Here is a 26444-nt window from a genome sequence, read left to right on the forward strand (position 1 = left end):
TTTCACCTGGTCAACGCACATAAATATTACAAAGGGAAAAATCTTCGGAATCATGTGCAAGCTTTTTCACCTCCTAGCTGAATCTTCAGGTCTTAGCCTAAATAGGAAGAAACGAATTTACACGGCAATCATACGACCTATTATAACTTACGCATCTCCAGTCTGGGCAAATGCCAAACCGAACGATTTTAAAAAGCTGCAAGTTATCCAAAACAAGTTTCTCAGGGTTATCACAGGAGCTCCGTATAATATCAGAAATAAAAACCTGCACCGAGACTTAAAAATTGAATATGTGAAAACTTACATCAACAAGCTCAACGAAAATTTCTACAGAAAAGCAAATCAAAATAGCATAGCGGACTTTTCTAATATTTTGAATTATGAAATCATAGAGGATGATTATTAGAATAGGCCCTTCACTGCCTACACCATTAATATGTTGAATTTGCACACCTAACTTAAGCAGCATCGAGTAGGGTCATTTTCCGAGAGGGTGACCACCCACGTGACCGGCCTGAACATCTCAAAGTGCCTTGCTTCTATCCACCAGCGCTGCCTCCTGATTCACCAGCCCCTGATCCCGGCTTTCCACCTCTGGACTTTGAATTTCTTTTAGCCCCCATCACCGCCACCAGAGGGCGACACACCTGACTGCTGTTTATTTTCTTCTTTTTCCTTCCGCTCACTGCTCCCTCCATGGGATTTATTCTGGCATTTTTCATCACCATGCCCATTGTGGAATTACATCAGGTTTACAGGGAAGTACTGCGAATGCAGTAGACCCCCTGTATAAATACTTCTGTATCAAAGTATGGCTCAGCCAATTGGTGGATTCGAGTTGCTCGCAGCTCGAACGTTCTATGAACGTAAAAAAGCACTGGGGTACTGCTGCAAAAACTCATGTGAAGAAACTTCAATCTTTTCAAAGTAAGACCTTACGTATGGCCCTTAATGCAGCCTGGTACATCCGTACAGATGTGATTCATTCGGACCTTAACATTAAACCTGTTGATTATCTTATCAAAAAACTTAGTCAAAATTTATTCCTTAAAATTGAACAGATTGAAAATCGAGCACTTCAACAGATGCCAGCATACGACCCTTCTATTCGCAGCTCACAGAAGAGACCGAGAGCCGTGATTGGCCGAGAGTTCGGCATCTACCCACCATCTAAAAGGGCAAGACACGCCCTCTCAACATCAGTTCCAGCCCCCGCGCCATGAAGGAAAGACGTCTCTTCAGCGAGCTGCCATTCGGTCCTTGATCCTTGAACGTGAAGGTGCACATCATGAGCGCTCCGACGGAGATGGGCTCTACTGCCGAAGTTACTACACGGATGGACGTTAGCGTCCCGCCTGAGACACCTGCCATCATGGAGAGTTGTGTTGGACTTCCCCAGCAACCTCAATCGGATATTAACGAAAACCTGGATTATTATACGGAAAAGCTAATGGACTTGGAAAAGGAAATTGATGCTGTGAAGACCGCTATTAAAGCATGTCAACGACTACACGCGGTTTCTGACCCGGATACCACTACAGATATCATGACGAAGAACTTGCGCATGCTCCAAGCTCAAGCAGCAGAAATAAGAGGTAAGTGCAATTTATCTTGCTCTTCAGGCATTGTCCCCCCTGTTATTTCTAGTATGGAAAGGAAAAATGAGGAAGTTAAAGAAGAGAAAAATTAGTCATGGCAACATAATTATAGATAATGATGGTTTTAAGTTACCCGTAAAAACTGCTAAGCAGCAAAAATTAGATAAAGTTCCATTAAATTTAGAAACTGTTAATCGATACTCTGTATTAAATAAAATTTCTAGTAATGAGGAAAATGTTAATGCTGGTAATAACCCAGACGGACAGGCTGTGCAGCAGCAGCCGACCAACAGCCAATCACAGGCTATTCCCCCCATAATGGTTAATCCTGGAAAACTGACCCACGAAGCTTTTCTCAAGGAATTAGCTCTGCAAACTGAAGCCAAATTTTTGGGAAAGGTTAATGGTGAACTTTTGAAAGTCCTACCGCGCACTGCAGACGACCACAGAATCCTGACATCTATTTTCCTGGAGAAAAAAGTTAAGCACTACGTCATCAACGCAAATTACGCTCGTCCAATCAAAGTGGTTCTCAGAGGACTGTCTATAACCACAAAACCGGAGGGTATAGCCACTGTCTTATCGGACAAGGGGTTCGGAAAAAGTAAAGTCACACAACTTACAAGACGAAGAACCAAAGCTCCCATGCCTTTATTCCTTGTCCAAATCATCAAAAATGAAAAAGCGGATGAGATATATCAAGTCACCGACCTCCTTCTCTTTGCTGTTTCAGTAGAGAAATATATTTCAAAGAATCAGGTGCCACAGTGCTATAACTGCCAAAAGTGGCACCACTCTTCTGAAAATTGCCACTTTGCACCATGATGCGTTAAGTGCTCACTGGAACACAAAACCATGGATTGCCCGACCAAAGGAAGGATGGAAGAGCCCAAGTGCGCCAATTGCCTCAAAAACCACGTAGCCTCATACCGTGGGTGTGAGAAATTCCCACGAAATAGACCTACCCAGCAAAAAAAAAGGACAGCGTTCTCAGAAAAGGCATCTCCTACGCAGATATGGCAAAAAAACATAACAATATGCTTAATGGAAATGCTAATTTTTATCCCACAGAATCGGCTACTGCTGCACAAAATATGCACTCAATGACAAATGAAAATATTAAGCTCAGTGATCTAAGCAATGCTTTAAAAAATCTAAATGTGACTAATAGTGATAACCCCAATAGTAAAAGAAAATGTTATGGATAGCCAGGAGAAGCCACAAGGCTCTGAATTCCTTAATTTCATGAAAAACATCGCCGAATTTAACAGTATTCTAGGAATCAATAATATTAGATTGATGAATAATATCTTTAAAAATTATTTACCTAAAATGAAAACCTTGTCTGACCCTGTAGATAAGCTATTTATGTTCTACGAAATTGTTAGTGAGATCAACAATCATGTTTCAGAACAACCCTAATATGCCTCTCACTCTTGTCACGTGGAACGCAAATGGATTGCTCCAAAAAGCCTATGAGCTTAAGGAGTTTTTACATGAAGTTTCCCCCGATATTTTACTCCTACAAGAACACATGCTTGGTACCCGAAATTATTTCAGAGCTTCCAATTATATTACACATCGATGGAACAGGCCTACCGAAGGTAGATTTGCACCAAGAGGAAATGCACGAGGAGGTCTGCTAATCTTAGTTAAGCGCTCCATCCCTCATCATGTCACTCCACTACCACAGCTTTTAGCGGTCGAAGCCCTAGCTATTACACTCAGGCCAAACACATCACGACCAATCACTATTATCTCCACCTATTTTCCTATACACTCACCTACAAATTTTGTCAGGACAGATTTGCAAACACTTTTAAATACTAACATCATAGGTGGAGATTTCAACGCACACCACCGCGAGTGGAACTGCTGGGATATCAATCAACACGGACGAGTCATACACGACATTGCCCTAGCGGCCAATATTCACCTGGCAGTACCAGATAAACCAACACAGTGTGGGATAGGTAGACCATCAATTATGGATTTTTTCATTTTAAAAAACATCAACCCCCCGAGTTATGTCGAAAGTCTGACAGAATTGTCTTCAGACCACAATCCGGTGATGATGGAAATATCTACCGACTCCTACAGTACACCACACAAAAGAGCCCTTTTCACAAACTGGGCAGGTTATGTCAAAGCTCTAAACAACATTCAGTACCCCACCACCACGATACACTCAAGGGATGCGTTAGACGCTTACACTGAAGAATTTACAGACGAGCTTCAAGATGCCTTACTCAAAAACAGCAAAGCAATGAGAGCTAATAGAAGATTCAAGAACAGTGCCATCCGGGAGATGATCCGAAACAGAAACCGCATACGAAAGCAATGGCAGCATTTCAGATGTCCCACGGACAAAATTCTACTTAATCAATTAAACCAACAAGTGAGGACTCTACTGAAAAAACATGCACAACTTGACTGGGCCAGACACTTAGAAGCATTATCCACAGATGATAACTCACTGTGGAGTGCTGTATCTAAATTTAAAAGACGCAACACTAATATTCCGCCCATTAATGGCCCAAACGGGATCGCATACACCGATTTTGAGAAAGCTGAGTCTATTGCAGATCACTATGCATCTCAATTTCGCACTCACATTTCTAACCCTCATACAGAACACTCGGTTTCGGCACTCATCACACAATTCCAAACAAAAACAACACACCCTTAATTATGCCATCAGAGGTTATTAGATATATCGAGAAGAAAAAGAACCGAAAAAGCCCTGGTATTGACAAGATCAGTAACAAGATGATTAAGGAAATGGGAGCAAAAATGCTATGTAAATTCTCCAAATTATTGAACGCTATGCTCCGCCTACATCACTTTCCAACCAATTGGAAAACTGCAATCATCGCACCGATCCTGAAACCCGGAAAAGACCCTACGCTGGCTTCCTCCTACAGGCCGATCAGTTTACTGTCGACCTTAAGCAAAATCGCCGAAGCAGTCATTCTAAATAGGATCCAAGAATTCTTCGAAGAAAATCAAATTCTCATCCCACAGCAATACGGATTCCGGAGCAAACACTCTACAACTCATCAATTGTACAGAGTCACAGAAATGATTGCTGAAGGATTCCAAAAAAGACACATCACTGGAGCACTCTTTCTCGATATTTCGAAAGCCTTTGATTGTGTATGGTTACAGGGCCTCACATACAAGCTAATCACTCTGGGTTTCCCAGATTACATCATTAATTCCTATCTATACGATAGACACTTTGTCGTTCGTTATAACAACACTCACTCTACACGGAAAGTAACCCTTGCGGGCTTACCGCAAGGAAGTTTACTTTCGCCCACATTATTTTCTATTTATACGAACGACATCCCTCACAACCCTCTCACCACACTAGCACTCTATGCAGACGACATTGCGATCCTCTACCAAGCTGCGTCTATTTGCGCAGTCGTACAGGCACTACAAGAACACATCCATGCATTAGAGTCCTGGATGATTAAGTGGAAAATCAAGATAAATGTTGAAAAGTCGGAAGCTGTTTATTTCACGAAGAAAAGGATTTTCGACTTAAGTAACACCTTCAAAATGTACGACATCAGCATTCCCTGGGCCAAGCAAGCCAAATACCTCGGTATCATTTTAGACCAAAAACGCACTTGGGCCCCACACATAACATTTGTTTTGAACAAGTTTCGGGGTACTAAAGCTTTACTCAACCCCCTTATTGCCCGAAACTCCGTTTTATCTATACAAAACAAACTTCATGTATATAGATCCATGCTGCGACCTATTATCACCTATGCCTGCCCAGTCTGGAGTTATGTGTGCAAAACTCACATGCTGAAAATTCAGCAAAGTCAAAATGTTATGCTGAGGATTATATCCAATAGTCCTTGGTTCTTCAGGAACGAGGCTATTCAGAACGAGTTAAATATTGAAAGCATTAGCATACACGTAGCAAAAATAGCACAGAAATTCTTCAACAACATCGAAAAGATCAACAACAGCTCTATCCCAAGACTAAATTATGATTATACCAGCGAAACTAACAAAAAAAGACCCGGAGCAGTTCTCCGGCACTTAATTTAATTTTTTTTTCTACTGTTTTAAGTACTGCTTTTATGCATTTCCATTTTTGCTTTATGTTTGCATACCTTCACCGTACATATGCAACTCTTAAAAGCACATGCTCATGTGTCGCCATCTGTCTTGCAGAATAAGAATCACTAATTCATTTCACCAACACCTCGTATGTTACAATCTATCTTATTTTAATTCTTAGTCGAGAACGCATTAAAATTAGGCCAACTTATTTCAGTCCAGGATCCCTTTACTTCTCATTATTGTATTGTATCTTGATAACTTTCCTTTTATTATATCAAATAAATGTACTCAGGATTTCAACCAAGTTTTAACTTTAAAATTCTCCCCCACCAATGCCTGTCGAGCAAGAAAATGCACTCTCTTTCCAGGACTCCCATTGGATCACATGACCAGTAGCTCCTCCCATCTAGCCATGGACTTGCCCTGTTAGCTGTCTCTCACTCATTTGAGCGCCGGATGTTGAAGCAGTAACTGTTACGCCTATCTCTCTTGATGGACGTTCTAACTTTACGATTTGTAGGTACGCAAGGCTCATGAATTGACTGTCGCTCGGAATTGCTTATCTTTACCTATGCCATAATACAACAACCACTGAATTCTCTTGAGGAAAAATTATTCTTCCTCTGTTATACTCTCCAATATGTTATGCCAGGAAAGATATGCCTGTCTACAATGAATTCTGCACAGGATATGGCTGTCCCAGCCTAGGAGCCTGCTGAAGTGCCCAGCACCTGAGCCTTCAGCGAGCTGCCATATAATTGCTTATTCCGGCAACAGCACCGGCAATCAAGATCTTCATGCAAAGTTATCAATCTGTTCGCTTAGAATCACATCTCCCGCAGATTTTAAATCTGCCTAAGAATATTTTCAATGCGTTCCCTTTTATTATTTGCACTATCCTACACAAGCCGCATGCCAATGAGCCATTATTAATCGTAAACTCTTTCCTATCCGCTTTTTGCTTTAGTGTTTGTATTGCATTAAAAAATTTAAAAAACCAAAAAAGTATAAAATATAAAAGTATAAAAACCTAAAAACTTATAAAAAAATTATGATGTTAAAGTTTTTAATTTCGTATTCCTATTCCTAAACTTTCTCGAGCCTGTGGCTCCCTCTATTGAGCATCAAGTCAATTACTTATGCAAAATTTTTCCTATTTCTGCTCACTATTAGTAATTCTGATGTGGATGTAAATGGTTTTGAACCATAGGCACTCCGAAACTTGAAAATCATTGGCATTGGCTCAGCCCTTCTAGTTCCTGCTTTCCTGGCACTTGAGTGAGCGGTTTCCAGCCCCTTCAGAAGGATGCATGCAGTCCGGTGAATAAAGTGCCTTGGTTCCGGTTCGCGGGATGGCTGTTCCTGAAAAAAGTTCCTTGGTGCCTGTCTGCGGGATGATTGTTCCGGAATGAGTTCCTTGGTTCATATCCATAAAATGGTTGTTCCAGAATAAAGTTCCTTGGTTCCAGAGGCTACCATGTGAGTGACTGCGGTGGGCGGCATCCATGTTCTTTAATGAAGGCGGCATTTAAAATATGTGAGCGGTGATTACTCGTGCAAACGGAGTTAGGCCGGTTTTAAGTGCTTTCAAGAACTTGATTTAAATTTTCAGGTGTTTTCTCAACCATTGATCATGGACGTTTTGAATGTGTAGCCAACTTCATTTTTAGGCCGCATAATTAATGTTTAGGACATTTTTGTTTGTATTGAATGCCGGTGTTTTGGAGACCAGGTAAAAATATTATTTGATGAATGATGGTTATATTATATTTTTCTAAAACTCTGATATTGTTTAAATTTATTTTCTGTGTTTTTATTCTTTATTATATTGTTAATAAATGGGTTAAATTTGAAACCTTTTTATTGTCTTCAATGTCTGCACAAACATATTATCTCAGGGAGCTTTTATTGCTACTACAGCTAAATGTTTAATTTTATAAACTTTAAACTTTGCTTTAGCATCATTTTGTTTATGGGCCCAGCCCCCGAATTATTTTTTAGTGCAGACTTTTGAAGTTTAAAGTTAATTTAGGACTTCAGAGATTGGGAGGCGGTTTTTATTAAAATTCAAATATGGCTACTGTTAGTGTCATGCATAATATTGCTAAACTTGAGGCATGTAATTACTTTACATGGTCCAAAGATATGAAATTTGTTTTAAATGAAAAAAATGCATGGCTTTTGGTCAAAGGTATTGAAAAATGTCCTGATTTAAATGATGTTAAGGGTATTACAAAAGAAATTATTGCCGACTATCAAAATAGAAGTCGATTGGCATTATCATTAATTTATATGAATGTAAGCCCTGAATATAGAAACTTGATATGTGAAATTGATGACTCGGTAGTGGCATGGAATACGCTTGCCAAATACTTCCAGCCAGATTATCGGTCTAGACATATGTCCCTGTTTTCAGAGTTCTTAAATTGTAAAATTAAGCCAAATGAATGTATTAGTTTCTTTTCTTCTAGATTAAAACGCGTAACTGAACAATTAGCTGATGTTAATCTGGCTGTAAGAGACGTATATATATGTTTCCAGTTTCTTAGGTTCCTTCCAGATAAATTTGATCAAGTAATTCAGAATGTTTTGAGGTGGCCAGATGAAAAGTTCATATTTAAAAATGTTGAACTTGAAATACTAGCAGAGGAAACGCGTCTTGGTTTAAGAGAGATGGATAGGGAAAATTCTAATAAGACTATAGAAGTCCAAAGTACTAACTGTGAACACAAATTTAAGCAGATTAACAGGGCTCAAGTGTTATAAATGTGGCCGTCTAGGTCATATTCAAAAATACTGTAGAATGAGAGGTAATTTTTCCAGATCACCCTCACCTGCTTTTTCTGTTTTCTCCGCTGTATCTAGTAGTAATAAAACATCTTCTAAATGTAAGAATAAGCCCAAGTTGAGTAAAGGTAAAAATAATTCCCATGCTCAGTCCCATTTTATAGCTCAAGCTAATGTTAACAATTTGGAGGAAATGATAGTTGGATTTTTGATACTGCTGCATCTCATCATTTTTGTAAAAATCATGAATTGTTTGATACTTTTTCTCCTGTGAAAAATGAGAATATGCTAGTAGCTATTGATGGGGTAACTTTTCTAATTCATGGGAAGGGTACTGTTAAAATGAAATTTGGGGATACGGTTATTTTGCTTAAAGATGTGTTATACTCACCTGAACTGAGACGAAATTTAATATCTGGACCTAGGGTGGATATCAATGGAGCGAGATTTTATGGTAAAAATGGGCAAATTAAAGTTACTGATGATGAAAATGAAACTTTGTACAAAGCTAAGTTGATAGGAAGTAACTATCATGTATTCCCGAAAATAGTCAAAAAGGGGGGCAAATCTGTAAAATTTGAGGCATCCACAGTTCAGCATAATAATAGTGAATTATGGCATGGTCGGTTTGGTCATATAAATTATGGTGTTATTGTCAGGATTAGTAAGAGACATTCAATTCGAGGTCTTCCTGTGTTAAAGCACTCACCTAATTTGTTTTGTGAACATTGCCAAATCAATAAGCAAAGACGAATCTCCTATAGACCCTTAGAAGGTATTCAAGTAAAGAGGCCGCTTGAAAGGGTTTTTTCTGATGTATGGGGACCTATTAACATTCCAGGTAGGAATAGTGAACGTTATTTCGTTTCCTTTATTGACGAATGTTCTCGTTACATGGAAGTGTACCCCATTGTGGAGAAAAGTCAGGTGTTTGAAGTATTTGAAAGGCATATAGCACGTGCGGAAAAATCTTTGAACCTTAGGTTTAAATACTTTAGGACTGACAATGGGCGAGAATATGATAATGATCAATTCAGGTCATATTGTAATAAAAATGGTGTAAAACACGAATTTACAGATGTATATACTCCAGAACAGAATGGAGTTTGTGAAAGATTTAATCAGACAGCTCTCAACAATGTACGTGCAATCTTACGTGATAGCGGAATGAGTTCCGAATTTTGGTCAGGTGCAGTAATGTATTTTGCATATTCATTTAATAGAATTTGTCATAAGGGCCAAGATAGAACCCCATTCGAATTGTACACTAAGCGGAAACCATCAGTACGTCACCTTAAGGCATTTGGAACGATTGCCTATGTGGGAATTCCAAAGGCTAAAAGACATTCTAAGCTTGATCCAAAGGCAACAAAGGGCCGATTTATTGGGTACAGTGTACGAACAAAAGGGTACAAAATTTGGTTGGAAAATGAGCAAAAGGTAGTAGAAACCCTAAATGCTACTTTTAAAGAGTCAGTTGGAATGCAGAAAAGTGGCAGTGGAGCTGCACTGGGCACCCTTCCTGATTTGGAATCTGAAGAAAGGGTAGAGTTCCAATCTACTGATACTCCAGTTGGCTATTTTCCTGAAATAGAGGAAAGAACCGATACCAATGTACCTTCTTCTACAATTGGCACTGACACTCAATCTACATTGAGACAAGTAACTTGGCTTCGTAAACCTGTTCAAGGCCAGACGGCACTCGTACGGATGTGTATTATTTTGAGAGGGGGTCTAATCAAAGACTACGATCACCAAATGATGTAGAAAGGTATTGCACCGAACATAATATTCAGTATGATCCTACCTTGTTTGATTTTAAGGGAAGCAATACTTATAGCGGTGAAATCGACCCAACTGGCACTCCTTCAACGTCATATACTCGAGATAGCTGACTAGATGTTTCAATTCCAAACACTTATAACCAAGCAATGAAATCCACAGAAAAGCTTAAATGGATAGAGGCAATGGAAGAGGAAATGGCCAACATGCGAAAGCATAAGGTATGGCATCTTGTTCCACTTCCTAAAGACAAGACTCCACTGGGTTGCAGATGGATTTTCAACATTAAACGTGACGAATTTGGAAACATTGTTCGTTTTAAAGCTCATTTAGTGGCTCAGGGTTATTGGCAAATTAAATTCGATACCTATGATGAAAACCTACTCTCCTGTAGTCAACGTTTCAGTAATAAGGCTCTTTTTCTCCCTTTTAGTTGCACATCTTGGATGGGCAAATATACAATGTGACGTAAAAAGTGCCTATCTCTACGCTTTTTTATCAGAGGAAATTTACATGTCCCAACCTCAGGGTTTTTTGTAGAGCGAGATAAAGAAACTTTTGTGTGTCGTTTAGATAGAGCCTTGTATGGTTTGCATCAGAGTGGGCGATTATGGTACTACGAGTTGGATAGAACACTATGTAACCTAGGGTTTTTCAAGTTTGAATGGTGTAATTGTGTCTATCATTTTAAAGATTTTGTTTTTCTGTTGATTTATGTTGATGATATAGTTGTGTTTGGGAAAAGTGAAGTTCAGGCCAAAAGAATATTAAAAGTCCTGAGTTCACATTTTGATTTAAAAATTTTAGGTAAAACAAGAAAGCTTTTGGGTGTGGAATTTGAATATGAGAACAATAGTGTTTTAATTCATCAGCAATTATATATAGAAGACATAGTTGATCGATTTAAGTCTTTTAAAATACAAATTACTTCCCTTCCAATAGTTAAAGGTGTGAAATACTCAAAGTCCCAGTACACAAGAAGAAACGACTGAAATGATGAATTATCCTTATAGAAATGTTTTGGGATGTCTCTCGTTTCTTTGCAATCGTACTCGTCCGGATATAGCTTATGCTGTTAATATATTTTCTCAGTTCCAAAGCAATCCTGGTAAGTTTCACTGGGAAGGATTACTTAAACTTTTAGGGTATGTTTCCAATACCAGACAGCACAAACTTAAACTGGTATGCAAGGAACTGAAGCTCAATATATATTCAGATTCGGATTTTGCTTCAAGCAGGGATGATATGGTGTCTATTGGTGGACAAATAGCTTTGTTGGGAGAATCATCTGTATCTTGGCGTACATTTAAAGAAAAGGGAGTGAGTTTGTCTACTATGGAGGCTGAATTTATCTCCATGACTGAATCAGCAAAAGAATTAGTTTGGTTTAAAAACATCTTGGATGAATGCATTCAGTTTAAGGTTGCAAGTAACTATGTTTCGAGGCCAATATTGTTCGCTGATAACATGGCTGCTATATGTTTTGAACCTAATTGAGATGCAAAAACGAAACGTGATGTTACGTCATCTGAAAAGCCGATTCATGCCGCTAGCTGATCAGCCCTTCTAGTTCCTGCTTTCCTGGCACTTGAGTGAGCGGTTTCCAGCCCCTTCAGAAGGATGCATGCAGTCCGGTGAATAAAGTGCCTTGGTTCCGGTTCGCGGGATGTCTGTTCCTGAATAAAGTTCCTTGGTGCCTGTCCGCGGGATGATTGTTCCGGAATGAGTTCCTTGGTTCATATCCATAAGATGGTTGTTCCAGAATAAAGTTCCTTGGTTCCAGAGGCTACCATGTGAGTGACTGCCGTGAGCGGCATCCATGTTCTTCAATGAAGGCGGCATTTAAAATACGTGAGCGGCGATTCCTTGTGCAAATGGAGTTAGGCCGGTTTTAAGTGCTTTCAAGAACTTGATTTAAATTTTTAGGTGTTTTCTCAACCATTGATCATGGACGTTTTGAATGTGTAGCCAACTTCATTTTTAGGTCGCATAATTAATGTTTAGGACATTTTTGTTTGTATTGAATGCCAGTGTTTTGGAGACCAGGTAAAAATATTATTTGATGAATGATGGTTATATTATATATTTTCCTAACACTCGGATATTGTTTAAATTTATTTTCCGTGTTTTTATTCTTTATTATATTGTTAATAAATTGGTTAAATTTGAAACCTTTTAATTTTTTTTTTTTAGGCATGCGCATTTAATGTATAACGGATGGTATAAGCTAAGCTAAAATTATCTAATTCTGTTAATGTTGCAGATTGCGTTGTTCTTTAATCTTCGAATTGGATTATTATTTTTTGCAGACTGTTAGAGCAATTTTATAAAAGTAAGCTTGAACTTTCGATTATGTCAATTAGAATTTCCGATATATATTTACTAATATGTAAAGGATCTACAAAGCGAAAGTAGGTTTCGAAATCTGAAATCTGTTTATCAATTTCATGCTGCTCTGCGGCCAGGGGGGGGGACATCGCTGCGCGCAATGAATAAGAAGTTGATCTGTCAGCACTATCCTTATCTTCAGGGCAGATGTTTTTATTTTATTTGGCTTATAATTCCTTACTAAATGTAGTATTTCATCTCGATGTACTCTGTCTTTGATATGATTTAAATCAAGTTCCTCGTCATTATAATTTCCTTCCAATAGTGAAGAAAGTGACACAGAGGTTATTGAAAACGAAAACATTTCGATTGACAAATTAGTCCATATTCTCAACACAGCAATTATAGGACTTGAACAGCGGAACTTTGTAACTAAACAAGAAATTATGTCTGTTTAATAGAATTAAAGAGAAAGTATTATCACATGAAACGAAGCAACATAAATAACTTACATTGAAAGAAATGTTTAATAAAGTAAACAAATAAATATTAAGCTTTTTCTTTTTGTAAATTTTGATACCCTTTAGATCATAATTGCTCTTTATTTCATAAATTACGGTTTCATATTTTTAATTTTGTAATTTCTGCATGCCATCTTACCATATTTAAACTGATGATCGATAATCCGGAATCACCGAAGTCCCGACGAGTCTGGATTAATGACTTTTGACTGTATTAGCTAAATACTAATATAAGTATTAACTAACTACTTAAAATATTAATATTTAATACATTAATATTATATTTTGTAGTTTAAAATTTTTTTTAATTTCATTACTCATAACGTAATTACTGCCATAAATTCATTCACGGCAGTGTTTCAAGAATTTATCATAGTAGTACTAGAAATGTTGAAAATTAGAGAGACAGTTTATTCTAATCAAGAGGTTATTTTTTTAGGACTGTTATTTAGTTTAGGTTGTGTTTTATTTACAATTATAATTTATTACTTACAATCCGGCATTTTTTTCCGATCTTCAAAGCCCAATCTACCTTGGCGACACAAGTTTGCCGCCAAATCAAAAAATCACCAAAAGTATCAATACTAAAGCTGTTCCAATAATTGTTCTTTGTCCTCCAAAAAAATTTAAATTATTTATTTTTTTTAGACATTGACTTATTTTTATGTTACTGATAAAAGTTTAAAGCAATTTAACATGAACTCAACAAAAATAATTGTAGAACTTGTAGCATAATTTTCAGTATATTACATTTAATTCTTGGATAGTTACTTGGCACCTAGAATGATGTTTGATAAAATCAAATTTTCATTTCGTATAAAATACAACAAACACCACATGAGCACACTGACTGTCTACCAGATGACCTTACCACTTAGATAAATAAAATGCAGAAAGCAGCACCCAAACACTCTGACTATCTATGCACAACTATCTACCAGATGACCTTGCCACACACACACATGAAACTTTAAGACAACACCAGAATTTTTATATTTTTCGTGTGTTACTATGCGTATACCCTTTGTAAAAATCTTTATTGTTTTTCTGTTATTATTTGTTAATGTGCTCTTTCGTCTATCTAATGATGTATTTAGATTAATTGTAACATTTGTAGTTTTGAAGATATAAGCATTCATGCTCATCTCAAATAGTGTCATAATTTTTTTCTTTTCCGTCAGACCACTATGGAGGAATGTAATCCCACATTGAAAAGCCATGAAAACTACTAACTTGCACCTGATAAGTTACTTTTACCTTTTAATCAGTAAAAAATTGCCAAATTTCTCCGAGGTGGTTGTGTTAATGCTCAAGTACCCAAATTAATAGGAGCCATAAGAGATTCAGTCAATTTAGTGTTAGTATCTTACATGCTAGATTATATACAATCTGTCTCCACTATACAGGCCTTTCTTTGCAACTATTGATCATATACATATACAGTCAAAAGTTGTTATTTCGGACTCCCATAATCCGGACCTCAAAGCTACAAACTTTCTGCGCATGCGTAAGACCTTTACGGCTGCACATATGTGTGTGTGCAAGCGCATAATACGTTTATGCATGCGTATTTAATGTATAAAGGATGGTATAAGCTAAAATTACCTAATTATCTATTTCAGTTAATGTTGCAGATTGCATTGTTCCTTAATCTTCGAATTGGATCCAGCTTATTATTTTTTGCAGACTGTTAGAGCAATTTTATAAAAGTAAGCTTGAACTTTCGATTATGTCAAATAGAATTTCTGATGCTGGAGCTCCCAAAGGATCTACAAAGCGAAAGTATGTTTCGATGCCCATCAAACAAAAAGTGGAATTGCTGCAAAAAAATGGATAAAGACATGAAGAAAGTGACAGAGAGGTTAGTGAAAACGAAAAAATTTTGATTGACAAGTTAGTCGGTATTCTCTGCACAGCAATTACAGGACTTGAACAGCGGGACTTTGTAACTGAACAAGAAATTATGTCTGTTTATATAGAATTAAAGAGAAAGTATTAGCACATAAAACAAAGCAACTTAAACAACTTCCATTGAAAGAAATGTTTAATAAGGTAAACAAATAAATATTAAGCTTTTTTTTTTTTTTTTTTTTTTTTTTTTTTGTAAATTTTGATACCCTTTAGATCATAATTGTTCTTTATTTCATAAATTACAGTTTCATATTTTTAATTTTATAATTTCTGCATGCCATCTTACCAGATTTAAACTGATGATCTAGAATCCGGAATCGCCAAAGTCCCAACGAGTCCGGATTAACGACTTTTGACTGTACTTCCAACTACTAAAATGTTTTAAATGGTGTAAATATTCATGGTTTATTATTTTTTAAGTTTTAAAGGTTACTCTTTTAAAAATTACAAAATTTAACTTTTCATACATTCTTCTTGTTTCTTTATATTTAGTAAAAATTGATTAAGATATCAAATTTTTGATTTGGGATACTTATATATTAATCATGTACTTGGTCCATTAAATGTGTCCTAGTCCTTCATGCGGAATTCTGAGCCACATTTCTATCTGAAACTCTTTCAATAAAACGTCAACAGTCTCTCTGCACAATCCATCAAATAGCCACTGCTGCAGGAGTATTTAGTTGGCTTTGTAGAAAGGCTTTCGTTGACTTCTGTTGTTTTGTTAGGTCCTCTGATTTTACCAAAAGCTGTTTTTAGAATGCTACGAAATCAAATTTCTCACGGGTGCTTGTTGCAATCTATTATCTGTTTTGTCGGCCATATACTGGTGTACCCCTACCTTTTCAACAAGTGTCATTTCTTTCAACCAGCTCTAAATGAACCAGAGTTTGGTCGCTAACAGTGGCGGCTTGTTACAAGCACTGTGGAACTGCAGCACCCCTATTTTCACTTATTATTTTTAATATTTAATATAGTGCGCCCTTCAGTCTTTAATTCTTCCTTTATACTTTTATAATACATAATCCTTAGGTTTAATGTCAGCAGCTGTACTTTACTTTGTGAAAAACGTACGAAAGTCTGTTTTTGGAACTGTGCGCTTCACAGTTCCAGTGTCGTGGTGTTTGGCTGTTCTGCGCATGCGCATACAGAAAGCAGCACGCGTGCCGGGTAGAGACAAGAGCACTGTCGCTCTTGCAGTGCCGAAATTCTGGCATGTTGTTGGAAACATGATTTTATTTTACTTTGCGCATGTGGTATTCTTCCACAAGGTTGAACTTCATCATATGGACCATAAACAGAGTTTGTAAAAATTTGCAACTTTTAAAAAATTACCTTACTAAAATTCAGTCAACATCAAATGCAGATCAAACTATTACAAAAGCAACAGGAATTTTAAAACATCTAAAAGATGATAATTTCAAGTTTTGCTTAGAGCTTTTTTATCAGATGCCTCATGTTGAAATAATATATAACTTACAAGGTATATCTCCTGCTTTCTTAGCGTGCCTTCGTGGTGTAGTGGTCAGCACACTGAGCCAGTATTTCAGAGGTCCGTGGTTCGATTCCCGGCGAAGGCAGTTGCTAATTTTTCATCTCTCTGGCTTCCAAAAAATCCTAATGTCTCTACAAACTAAATGCAATCCAGAGAAATTAGTGTGTTTAAAGTTAATGAATATATATGTAACAAATTTCAAAACTGCTATTTTAGAATTAAGAAATTCAAAGTACTGTGAGAATTTTTCAAAGACACTGATGTCAGAAGCTAAGGAAATATGTGACTTTATATTATGTATTGATATAATGCACAGATATTCTTCCACTAAACACTTAGCAGCTGTTAAATTGTTTAAAAAGAAATGCTTCGCTAGTTTTAGGAATGAACATTCTACAGAAGAAATAGTACTGACCACTGAAGCATATCCAATGGTTGACAAAGAAAATCTTGAAACTGAATTAAAAGTATTCTATTGTAGATCTGATATCCATGAATACTGCAAATTAATTGAACTACTGAAATTTATCTTCGAAAATAATTTAGATGGTGTTCTTAGTGAAATTACGAAGTTGGTAAAAATTCTCTTGAGAGTTCCCATGACTACATTAGAGGCTGAACGCTGCTTTTCAACATTGAAAAGAACGAAAACTTTTCTAAGAAGCACTAGGAATTCGGAAAGACTAAATGCACTTGCATTGCTTTCAATAAAGAAACATTTCCTCAGTTGTCATCCAGAGATCAAGGAGAAAATTATTAATCTTTTTGCGCATATTGAAACAAGAGGAATAGATTTCATTTTTAAATTAATAGACAAAGATTGAACTGTAACAATTTTGGTTAAAGTAATTAAGAAATGTTTAATTATTTTCTTGTAAGATTTCATAAAGTTTCAAAATAAATTTTCTTTTTATACATGTTTGTTTCCTTTTACACAATTTTAAAACAAAGGTTAAATTTTTTTGGAACAGCACCCTCACTAATTTTAGCCACGAGCCGCCACTGGTCACTAATATAATTCTACAGCCTTCAAATTAATTTTTTTTTTCCGAAATTTAAGGAAATAATACAATAATAACAGTTAATTTGTATCTTTGTTCATAAAAACTAAAGGTAGCTTATTGAGAATTAATCAAGGCTGCATCTGACAAAAGTGGAGTGAGTGCTTTATGACATAATAAGTGTATTATGGATATTCACAATTGGTGCTAATTGTACTGCTTGGCAACAGTTTCATGGCCAACATGAAAATGCAGGTATCTGATATTGTTTTCAACCTGTCTTTAGCGGTTGGTTAAAAAATAAATTTAGAATCATTTGAGGTTGATTTTTTCCCCTCTGTTAATGCCATTCAGTGATATTCTGTTATTTACTATTGTGCAGCTTTCTTTAATTTATAATTCTGTTATATGCGATATGACAAAAGAACTGTCACATAAGTAATTTCAGAATTTTTAAGGATAAAAAATATCATTTTAATATTTCCAAGTAGTTTTATTACTTTAGAATCATAATCATATGAAAAACATTATTTAAACTAAAAACATTTTCCATTTCTAATTTATGTAAATAATGTTATGAATTGGTTATGTACCAATTCTGGAGCCGCTTTTTGTCTTCTAGAACACTAAGTCTGCGAGATCTCCTTTTCAGAAAAAAAATTATTATTCATTGATACTTTTTATTATAATCTCCATATCAATGTTCATAACTTAATCTCTTTACATCAGAAAATGTTTTCTGAACTAATATTTCATTTTTAGGTACACTGCACACACGCACAAAAAAAGGGCCAGTTCTATATCTCCCGTTCTACTGGGCCAATTGATGAAATTCAAATTATGTTCTTCATGTCTCAAAAGTGTGACTTAGGATATATATTAGATTTATATATAGCACTATTCTAACATAGGTGTTTTGACACAAAATCGGACTTTTTCTGAAATAACATACCAATTTTTTTACATATTTCAATTCTACGACTCAAATTATGCCAGAGTGCCAAGTTTTGTAAAAATCGCATGAGTAGTTTTCAAAACATTAGCTCTCAAAATTTTAGCTCCTCAGTGTTAATTGAATTTGGTATATATTTATTAATATCTCTTTTTTTACGAAACGTTTTTGATTCTTCCTTTCACATTTCGAAATTTAAGTTCATTCCAAATAAAATTCACCCACTTTTTATAATTTATTTTTTAAATTTGTATTTTAAAATAATTTTTATAAATTTTTCGAAAAAAATTTTGAATTATAACCTATAAAATTTTTACCATCATCTTAAAGTAGGTATATTTCTAAGCATACCTGCAAAAGATTATGATGGACATCAGAACATGCTTTCGCTTTGTAGATCGAGAATCGGAAATTCTTTTTGACATAATCGAAAGTTCAAGCTTACTTTTATAAAATTGCTAGAGTTTTTTGTTTAACATTTTCTAAGATGTACACGAATTTACATATTTTCCTGTTTTGAAATTTGGCATCTTTTTTTTTTTTTTTTTAATGATAATAATGCCAAATGTGGTTTATGGATTTTGTTGCCGTGAATTGCCACAGCTGTTTTTAACCTTACATTTTCAACCTTAATTTCAAATAAATTTTTATGGTTAATTATATGAAAATTTTTCCCTCAATGATGCATAATAAATATTTATTAACACTATATGAAAAGCTATTTTTTTTTTTAAATTACAGATGATATTCAAATTTTTAACTTTTTCAAAATTAGTTTCTTTCTTTTTTTTTTTAAATATATGTAGGAGTAAATTTTTAACCTTCGCCATGTTATTTTTATTAAAATCAAAATTAAATGAAAATTGACCGCTCTCCATTTTATTAATTGAAAAGAGAATTAAATTATGTATTCTTTTGTCAAAAGTGGAATTTTTTTTATAGCTCTTAGAGATGCATGTGGTTTTAATAAACCCTCCACAAAAGATGAAAGAAATTTAATAAAGCAAATAGAAGAAAAAGAAGATAGTAAATTATTGGAAGAAACAGTGTCGGATGGTAAGTAATAATTTATTACAATATAATCATGATGGCTATCGATTAATATGGTAACCACTTCCCTAAAATGGCTACTTGAGAAAGTGGCTAATATTTCTGAGAACATAAATAAATAATAATATTTAACATCACTTTATAGTTGTCTTCACAGAACGACAAAATCATCTGGAAGTGTGCCTGTCTTAGAGATATTTCATTGAAAAAAATAACTTAGTTTAGCTTTCTGAAATTCCCATCATGAAAATGGTATAAATCGATTTATAAATGTAGATTTATTCTTTTTGTACTTTTTAAATGTTTTTAAGAAATGAATCGAAAAAGAATCATGATAAGAAAATGCATGAAAAAAGCAGCATGAATAGAGAAATAGGTATCATGGGAATGTATTGCATTTAATTACAATTAATTTTAAAAATTATTTTTGACTCCTTAAAATTTAAGGGAAAAAAATGTGTTATAAGTCAAATCTGCTTCAGTTATAAAATGCAGCAGTTTTTTGCATTTTTCTTTTTAAATCTTTTTATTCCGGATATATGTCATTAAGAAAAGTTATATGTAAATATTAATCTTTGATTAGGACACTTTTGAAATCTCAGGAATTTGGGGTATTTCAAGTTGACAGATAATTTTAGATATTTTAGTTAAAAGAATTTACTGTTGATTTTGATTTCAACATGTTTCTATTTAGAACCATGGCCATTAGAGATAAAGACATTAATCAATCAAGGTATCTCCCCACATGTTCTTATATTAGCTTTATGCTTCATTTTTGCTAAGGTTATTGAGTTCACACTTTTGTGTATGTGTGAAAACATGGCTGACAATCTTTAATTTACCAAATAAAGAAGTGGATGCCATGTCTGTTTTATTTATATAGTTATTTAGAAAAAAGTCTTTTTACCTGACAGACAGGTATGCAGAAATGGCCACAACTTGAAACTATATGTTAGCAACAGAACCATCTGCAGATGTAATGTTAAAAATTGTAAAAAGAAGGGCTTCTGTGTTGGAAATTAGTTATGTGGTTCCAGAATATCATTCTTTATTGCTATTAGATTTATGTATTCTTGGGTAGAAGAACAGCTTAATATGTGTGAAAGTGCTGCAATTGATTGGAATATTTGCATATGAGAAGTGTGTTGGATGCGAAAATTCAGTGGGTGAAAGAACTGTCCTGATAAAATATTTTAAATTGATGAAAATTTGTTCATCCAACATAAGAACAGCAGCAGCAGAGTACTCCCACAACAGTGGATTTCTGGAGGAAGATAGTGAGTGCTTTATCATTCAAATCTTGCATAGAGCTGCTGATACATTTATGGACATTTTCAACATGTGCAGGATGGATCGGCAATATACTCAGACTGCTGGAAAGTATATAAACACACTGAAGAAGCTGGTTATAGTCATTTTAATGTAAACCATAGGTATAATTTCTTAGACCCAACAACAGGTTTTACTCACCCAAGGGGTATAACAAAAAAACAATGGAGCACAGTTTGGCATCCCACTGAATCATATCTTTGGAATTTATGTGGAGAAATTACATAGGAAAAAATTATGTTTTTGATGAATTGTTGAAAGCAATTTCGGAAGTATATTCTTGGCAGAATGATTATTAAAAATATTCTTAAGAAACAACGTGGGTATTACTGTTATTATTATATAATGTGTCGTTTATTTTTACATTCGTACTTCACGAGCTTGGCAAAATCATAGGTGTCCTCTTAGCATAATCCTAAGGTCAGGGCCATTATATTAAGGAAGTATCATGTTAATATTTTGCTCTATACATTCAGCAACTCATATTTTAAAGTTGTTGCAATATGAACTGTGAAATATGTGTAGTTCAACAGCTCACTATTGCAGATGGTTTGCTGTCATTTAGAGATAATTTATTTAGAGAAGACTTTGTGATGACAATTATAGATTTCCAAATTGGTTTTGTCTTGTTCAGGGGGATTTAATTCAGCTAAACAAAGTGCTGAAAGAAAAAAACTGAAGCAGAAGTCTAGTATTTCATTTTATTATTATCACAGGTTAATGAAAATTACAATTCAGTTAGAAAGAAAAATAGTGTGGCAAAGGCTCTGAAAAATTAACTTTATAGTTAAATTTTTGAAATATTGTAAGTCAGTAAATTTTTAAAATATGGAAATATTTACAAAGGAAAATGATTATATTATAAATCTTGTTCATGAATTTTAAATATGTTACTTGCTTATTCGTCTGTTTATCTAATTTTGCGTACAGAAGTATAGGCACTATGATATATTTCAGAAATATTTTACTACCAATCATCTTCAACTTGAAGATATTCATAACCTTTGTATTTTATGTTAATGTCAATTGCTAACTGTTCACCTGGAGATTGCAATTTATTTACATTTTAACCTACTGACCGTTTGCAGTTAAACCCCTTTTCTATAAATGCTCCTTTACTCCTTTGCAGTCCATGCTGTTCTGTGCTTCTTTTATTTGTTTCATTAAGTATACCAAAGAAATTTTTTAATTAATTCATCTGCATTTTCTATTGAATTCATACACACTATCAAAGTAGTCATTATAACAGAGATACTGGAGTGTAATTATTTCAAGATTTATTATATCTAGGTATGCTTTTGGTCTTGAAACTCATTTTTTACCACAAAATGTTATCGGGAAGTTTTGTTTAAAAAAATATTCAATAATGAAATATCTGTATATATTTCTAGCATAGGAAATTGTTGCCATTCAGCATTATATAAGATATTTATCTTTAATTTTTTATCCTCAAATTCAGCTATTTGAAAGCAATGTGTTGCCACTGCCACAAATAGAATACTATCATCTCCATATACAAGCGTGTCGCCATTTAGTAAAGCATAAGATATTTAACTTTCATGTTTAATCCTTCTGCTGGTGAGTAGAAAACTAAATGATTAAAAAGCAACAAATGCAATTCTTAAAAATATTTTCTCTACTTTTTAATCTAATTAATTTATATAAAATGCATTTAAATCACAAAATGTCTAATTAGTAATATTAAATATTTTTATGAAATGATATTAGCTAGACTCGTTAAAATCATTAAACACTTTTTTCCTTTTTATGGTAACTCTTTAAAGGAGCTGAGTGCTTGAACAGCTAATTTTCTAAGTAATAATCTAGTAAAAAAAAGTATGGCAACCCTTAACACTGTTTAGGAATTCTAAAGTTATACTGTTTTTAAATATTTTGTGATTTTGCTCTTGAATTTGTTTGGCATAAGTGTGAAGGAAGCAATGCATAATACTAATGTTAAATTTTTTTTTTTTTTTTTTTTTTTTTAAATCGTATAAGTAGGGCTGAGTTAGATTAGTATATTGTGATACTACACAAGAGTATAAAAAACCTTATGCAGCATTAAAATTGATTGGATGTTTTGATTCCCCACCCCAATAACTTCCGTTATATAACAACTGCAGATTGGCAGCAGTATCTGTTTCTAAATTTAATACTACTTTTATTTTCTATGCTGAAAAGGTTTATTCTTTTGAAAAAAAAAAAAAAAATTACAAACATACTGAAGTGTGATTTAGAAATAAAAGTGACAAATTGCAATGGCATCCAAAATAGAACTGAATCGAAGGAATAATATTAAAGATATAATTTTGTTTAAAGTTTTAGAGATTAACAAATAGACTAGAAAATGTTGCATGCATATCTGTTTTGAGATTTACATTCAAGGATTTTAATAATTTGTTGACCCTGATGTCATTTTTCAGAGTCACAGTGGGAATATTTGAACAGTGATTCTGTTCTATGTGATTGATTGTTGAAGCAGAAAATAATATGACATAGTAATACAATAGAAATTGACTGATGAATATGATGCTTCTGTTATGGAAATCTGTTATATGACATCATAATCTTTTATAAATAATTACAGTAACGTAAGATAAATTATATAGGGAAAAAATACAAACAAAAAGTATTGCAAAGTAAAAAAAAAAAATAATAATGATTAGAATATCATAATTAATTACTATACTCAAGAATTTTCCTATCATTGTATATATTAGAAATTTAATTCATTCTTTTTGTTTATTTAGAGCAAAAATATTTTATTTTGCTATCAAAAATTAGGTATTTATTCATCAGCTCAATGAATATTTAATGGGCTCAGTTTACTTACAGCAGATTTATCTTAGAGAATAATGTTATAAGCAGGGCTGTGGAGTCAGAATCGGAGTCGGGCAGATTTTGCAGTAAAAGGAGTTGGAGCTGGTGTCGCTAAAAACAGGTTGACTCTGATTCCAGTTTTCGTTGGAAAGTTTGAATTTGAAATTAAATTTAAATGAATTGAAAAAAATTAATGACAAGCTGAGTTATTATTTTTATTTATGGACTGTATACATTAATAAATAGTTATTTTCTATTTTATTGATCTATTAATAAATAAATATAAGGGAGGAGGATGGATGTGATATTTCGCATTAGTGGTTAAACTGATTCATTTAGTTACAAATCTCACTGATAAATTTAGGTAAGCAGCAAGAACTCTTAAAATTGATGCTATTCATAAAGCGAGCAGGAAAAGGAGCAATTATTGACCAAGCTATGCGATAAGGAAGTATATATTTGATGATAAAGAGCATTTTAGAATTAAGAACTTTTTTAGAAGATGTAGATAACCATAATGTTTCACAAACAGAAAGACCGTGGAATGATCTTGCAGAATTGTAACCTCTTCTTTCTATACCATATATAGCCACAAAAAAGCTGTAATCTGAAGACAGGAGGCGAGAATGGAATGTTTGTTCTTTCTGAAATGGAGAGATTATTGCAGAAGGAATCATTTCTTCAATGAAGAGAAGAGAAACTAGTTTGCTAGATAATGAGATCTTGTTGGGTTCAATATATGGAGATCTGAAACACCGAATTTTCTTGGATGATGAACAAATTAAAAAGGCAAAGAAAGTCATCCATGAGCTTTCATTAAGAATGAAATTATTCTCAGAACAATTTGAGAATTTGAATCAGAACAGTCAAACTGCAGACATTGCAGTTGAGTCTCTATCATCCTTTTCCATTGATGAATTATATTTTTTGGATAATATTAAAAAGGCTAAGGCAGAGCGAACGAAAATAAAAAACAAGAGCCTTTAGATATAAAAATGAAAAAATACAAACAAAATTTCTACATGGCCTTTGAAGAAATAAAGAAATATGATTGCGTTTGCAAGATGTCTCTTTTAGAACATATAAAAATCTATCCTGAAAAGTTAAAAGAAGTAAAAGAACACCTCTTCTTCCTACTCAAGTTAGTGTGGAAAGACGATTTTCAGCTCTGAAGTTTATCAAATCGGATCTATGGCCATCCAACAAAGAAAATCTTGCCGAAGCTATACTGTTTCTTAGAAATAATTAATGCCAGCTTTTCCATTTCATAATAAATGCTAATTGATATAAATAATTTGCTATGCCATTAATTTTTTCTGTAGCATCTATTACTTCTTTTATATTAAAAAAATAAGCTGTAACCCTATTAAAAAAAATAATCTGTAACCCATGTGTATATGTTTATATATATATATGTATAATTTTTAAGTTTTAAATTACTTCAAAACATCTTTCAAAATATAACTTGAATAAAACTAATATAACTATATAACTTATATATATATACTTATACTTATATATATATAAACAAAATATAACTTGAATAACTTGAATAAAAAAAATATATAGTATGGGTTCACTCTTTTAAAATAATTCTACTTTAATTAAACTTGGGAGATGGTATAATCAATTAATCAATATTGTTTAGAAAATAAATTATATATATATGAGGGAGTCAGAGTAGGTCATTTTCCCTACGGACTCCACACCCCTGGTTATAAGTATTATTTATGTTTTCAGAAGCTTTAGTCTTTTTTAGAGATAGTCTGCCAAGGAAAGTGGTCACCATGGGAGATTTCATATCATTTAAAAATGCTTTTAAAAAATATATACATGTGCAGTAGTTAAAAACATTCAAGGGAATTAATTTTAAATAGATGTTGTAGCTCATTTTGTTGTCAATGAAGCTTAGTGTTTCTGACATTAATATAAATACCTTAATAATGTTTATTTGTCTAAAATTTTCTTCTGTCATAAAGTTTTGATGCTTATAACTTCCTGTGGTCAAAAAATAAATAATTAATTATGTTTTTATTTTCATGTAAACATTTATAAAAAATGCTTTTTTTTATATTTTCAGTTTTTAAAATATGTGTTTTGAAAATTTTAATCATGGAGGATTTGTCAAATAAAAATTTTCCCTTCTATTTTGTTATTATATTAAATTTTTTTTATTTATTTACAGTTGAAGCATCTCCAGCTTCTGTTTTCCAGGACTCTAAAAAAATGGTAAATATATCAATTTCTTTTACACGATTTAATATTAAGGACATAATTGTTTAAATTTTTAAGACTAGCAATGAAAGAATTAAAAATGTTTGCAATGTCATAGATTTTCATCTCATCACCGGTCAATTATGGCCCAATATCAAAAACTATTTTTCTGGTGATTTTGTTTTATTTAGTATTTGTTTGCTTAAAAAAAAAAAAAAAAAAAAAAAAAAACCTGAAAATATGTTACTGACATGAACGTACTCCAAAGAGATTTTAAGTTGTTCTGATTCTAAAACTTGAGAATTTTTAATATAATTAAGTTAAGGTAAGTGAAAAATGTATTGTCATTTACCTATGAACTTTCCAAGATTTTGAATGAAATATTTTTGTAACAATTTTAAGTTTAGAATGTATCTATAAAATATATCTGAATTTTAATCTTGGCCTCCCAGTCACTAAGAGAATAAGACCACTGAACACTGCTAATTTGATCTAGGTTCAGATTCTGGAGAACAAGCTGGATGCATAGATTGTTTTCCTTTTAGTAGCATCAATAGGAATCTGTTTCCT

At 33.7% G+C, this 26444-nt stretch overlaps 1 protein-coding gene and 1 non-coding gene across 4 annotated transcripts in view; both read left to right on the forward strand.

The window, feature by feature from the left end:
• LOC118184552 (uncharacterized) overlaps positions 1 to 26444 on the forward strand; it is a 90959-nt gene that overhangs the window by 20436 nt on the left and 44079 nt on the right. For all 3 annotated transcript variants that reach the window (XM_085813319.1, XM_085813320.1, XM_085813321.1), the window contains exons 3-4: positions 19404 to 19517; positions 25846 to 25889. In XM_085813319.1, the coding sequence (XP_085669445.1) occupies positions 19404 to 19517; positions 25846 to 25889 (158 nt within the window). The remainder of the gene's footprint in view (positions 1 to 19403; positions 19518 to 25845; positions 25890 to 26444) is intronic.
• TRNAT-AGU (transfer RNA threonine (anticodon AGU)) lies at positions 16521 to 16593 on the forward strand. Its single transcript has one exon. It is a non-coding gene; the product is annotated as a tRNA-Thr (tRNA).

Source organism: Stegodyphus dumicola, chromosome 3, assembly GCF_044657685.1.
Source record: "Stegodyphus dumicola isolate Sdum_Otavi_A_Nest chromosome 3, ASM4465768v1".
Taxonomy (NCBI): Eukaryota; Metazoa; Arthropoda; class Arachnida; order Araneae; family Eresidae; genus Stegodyphus; species Stegodyphus dumicola.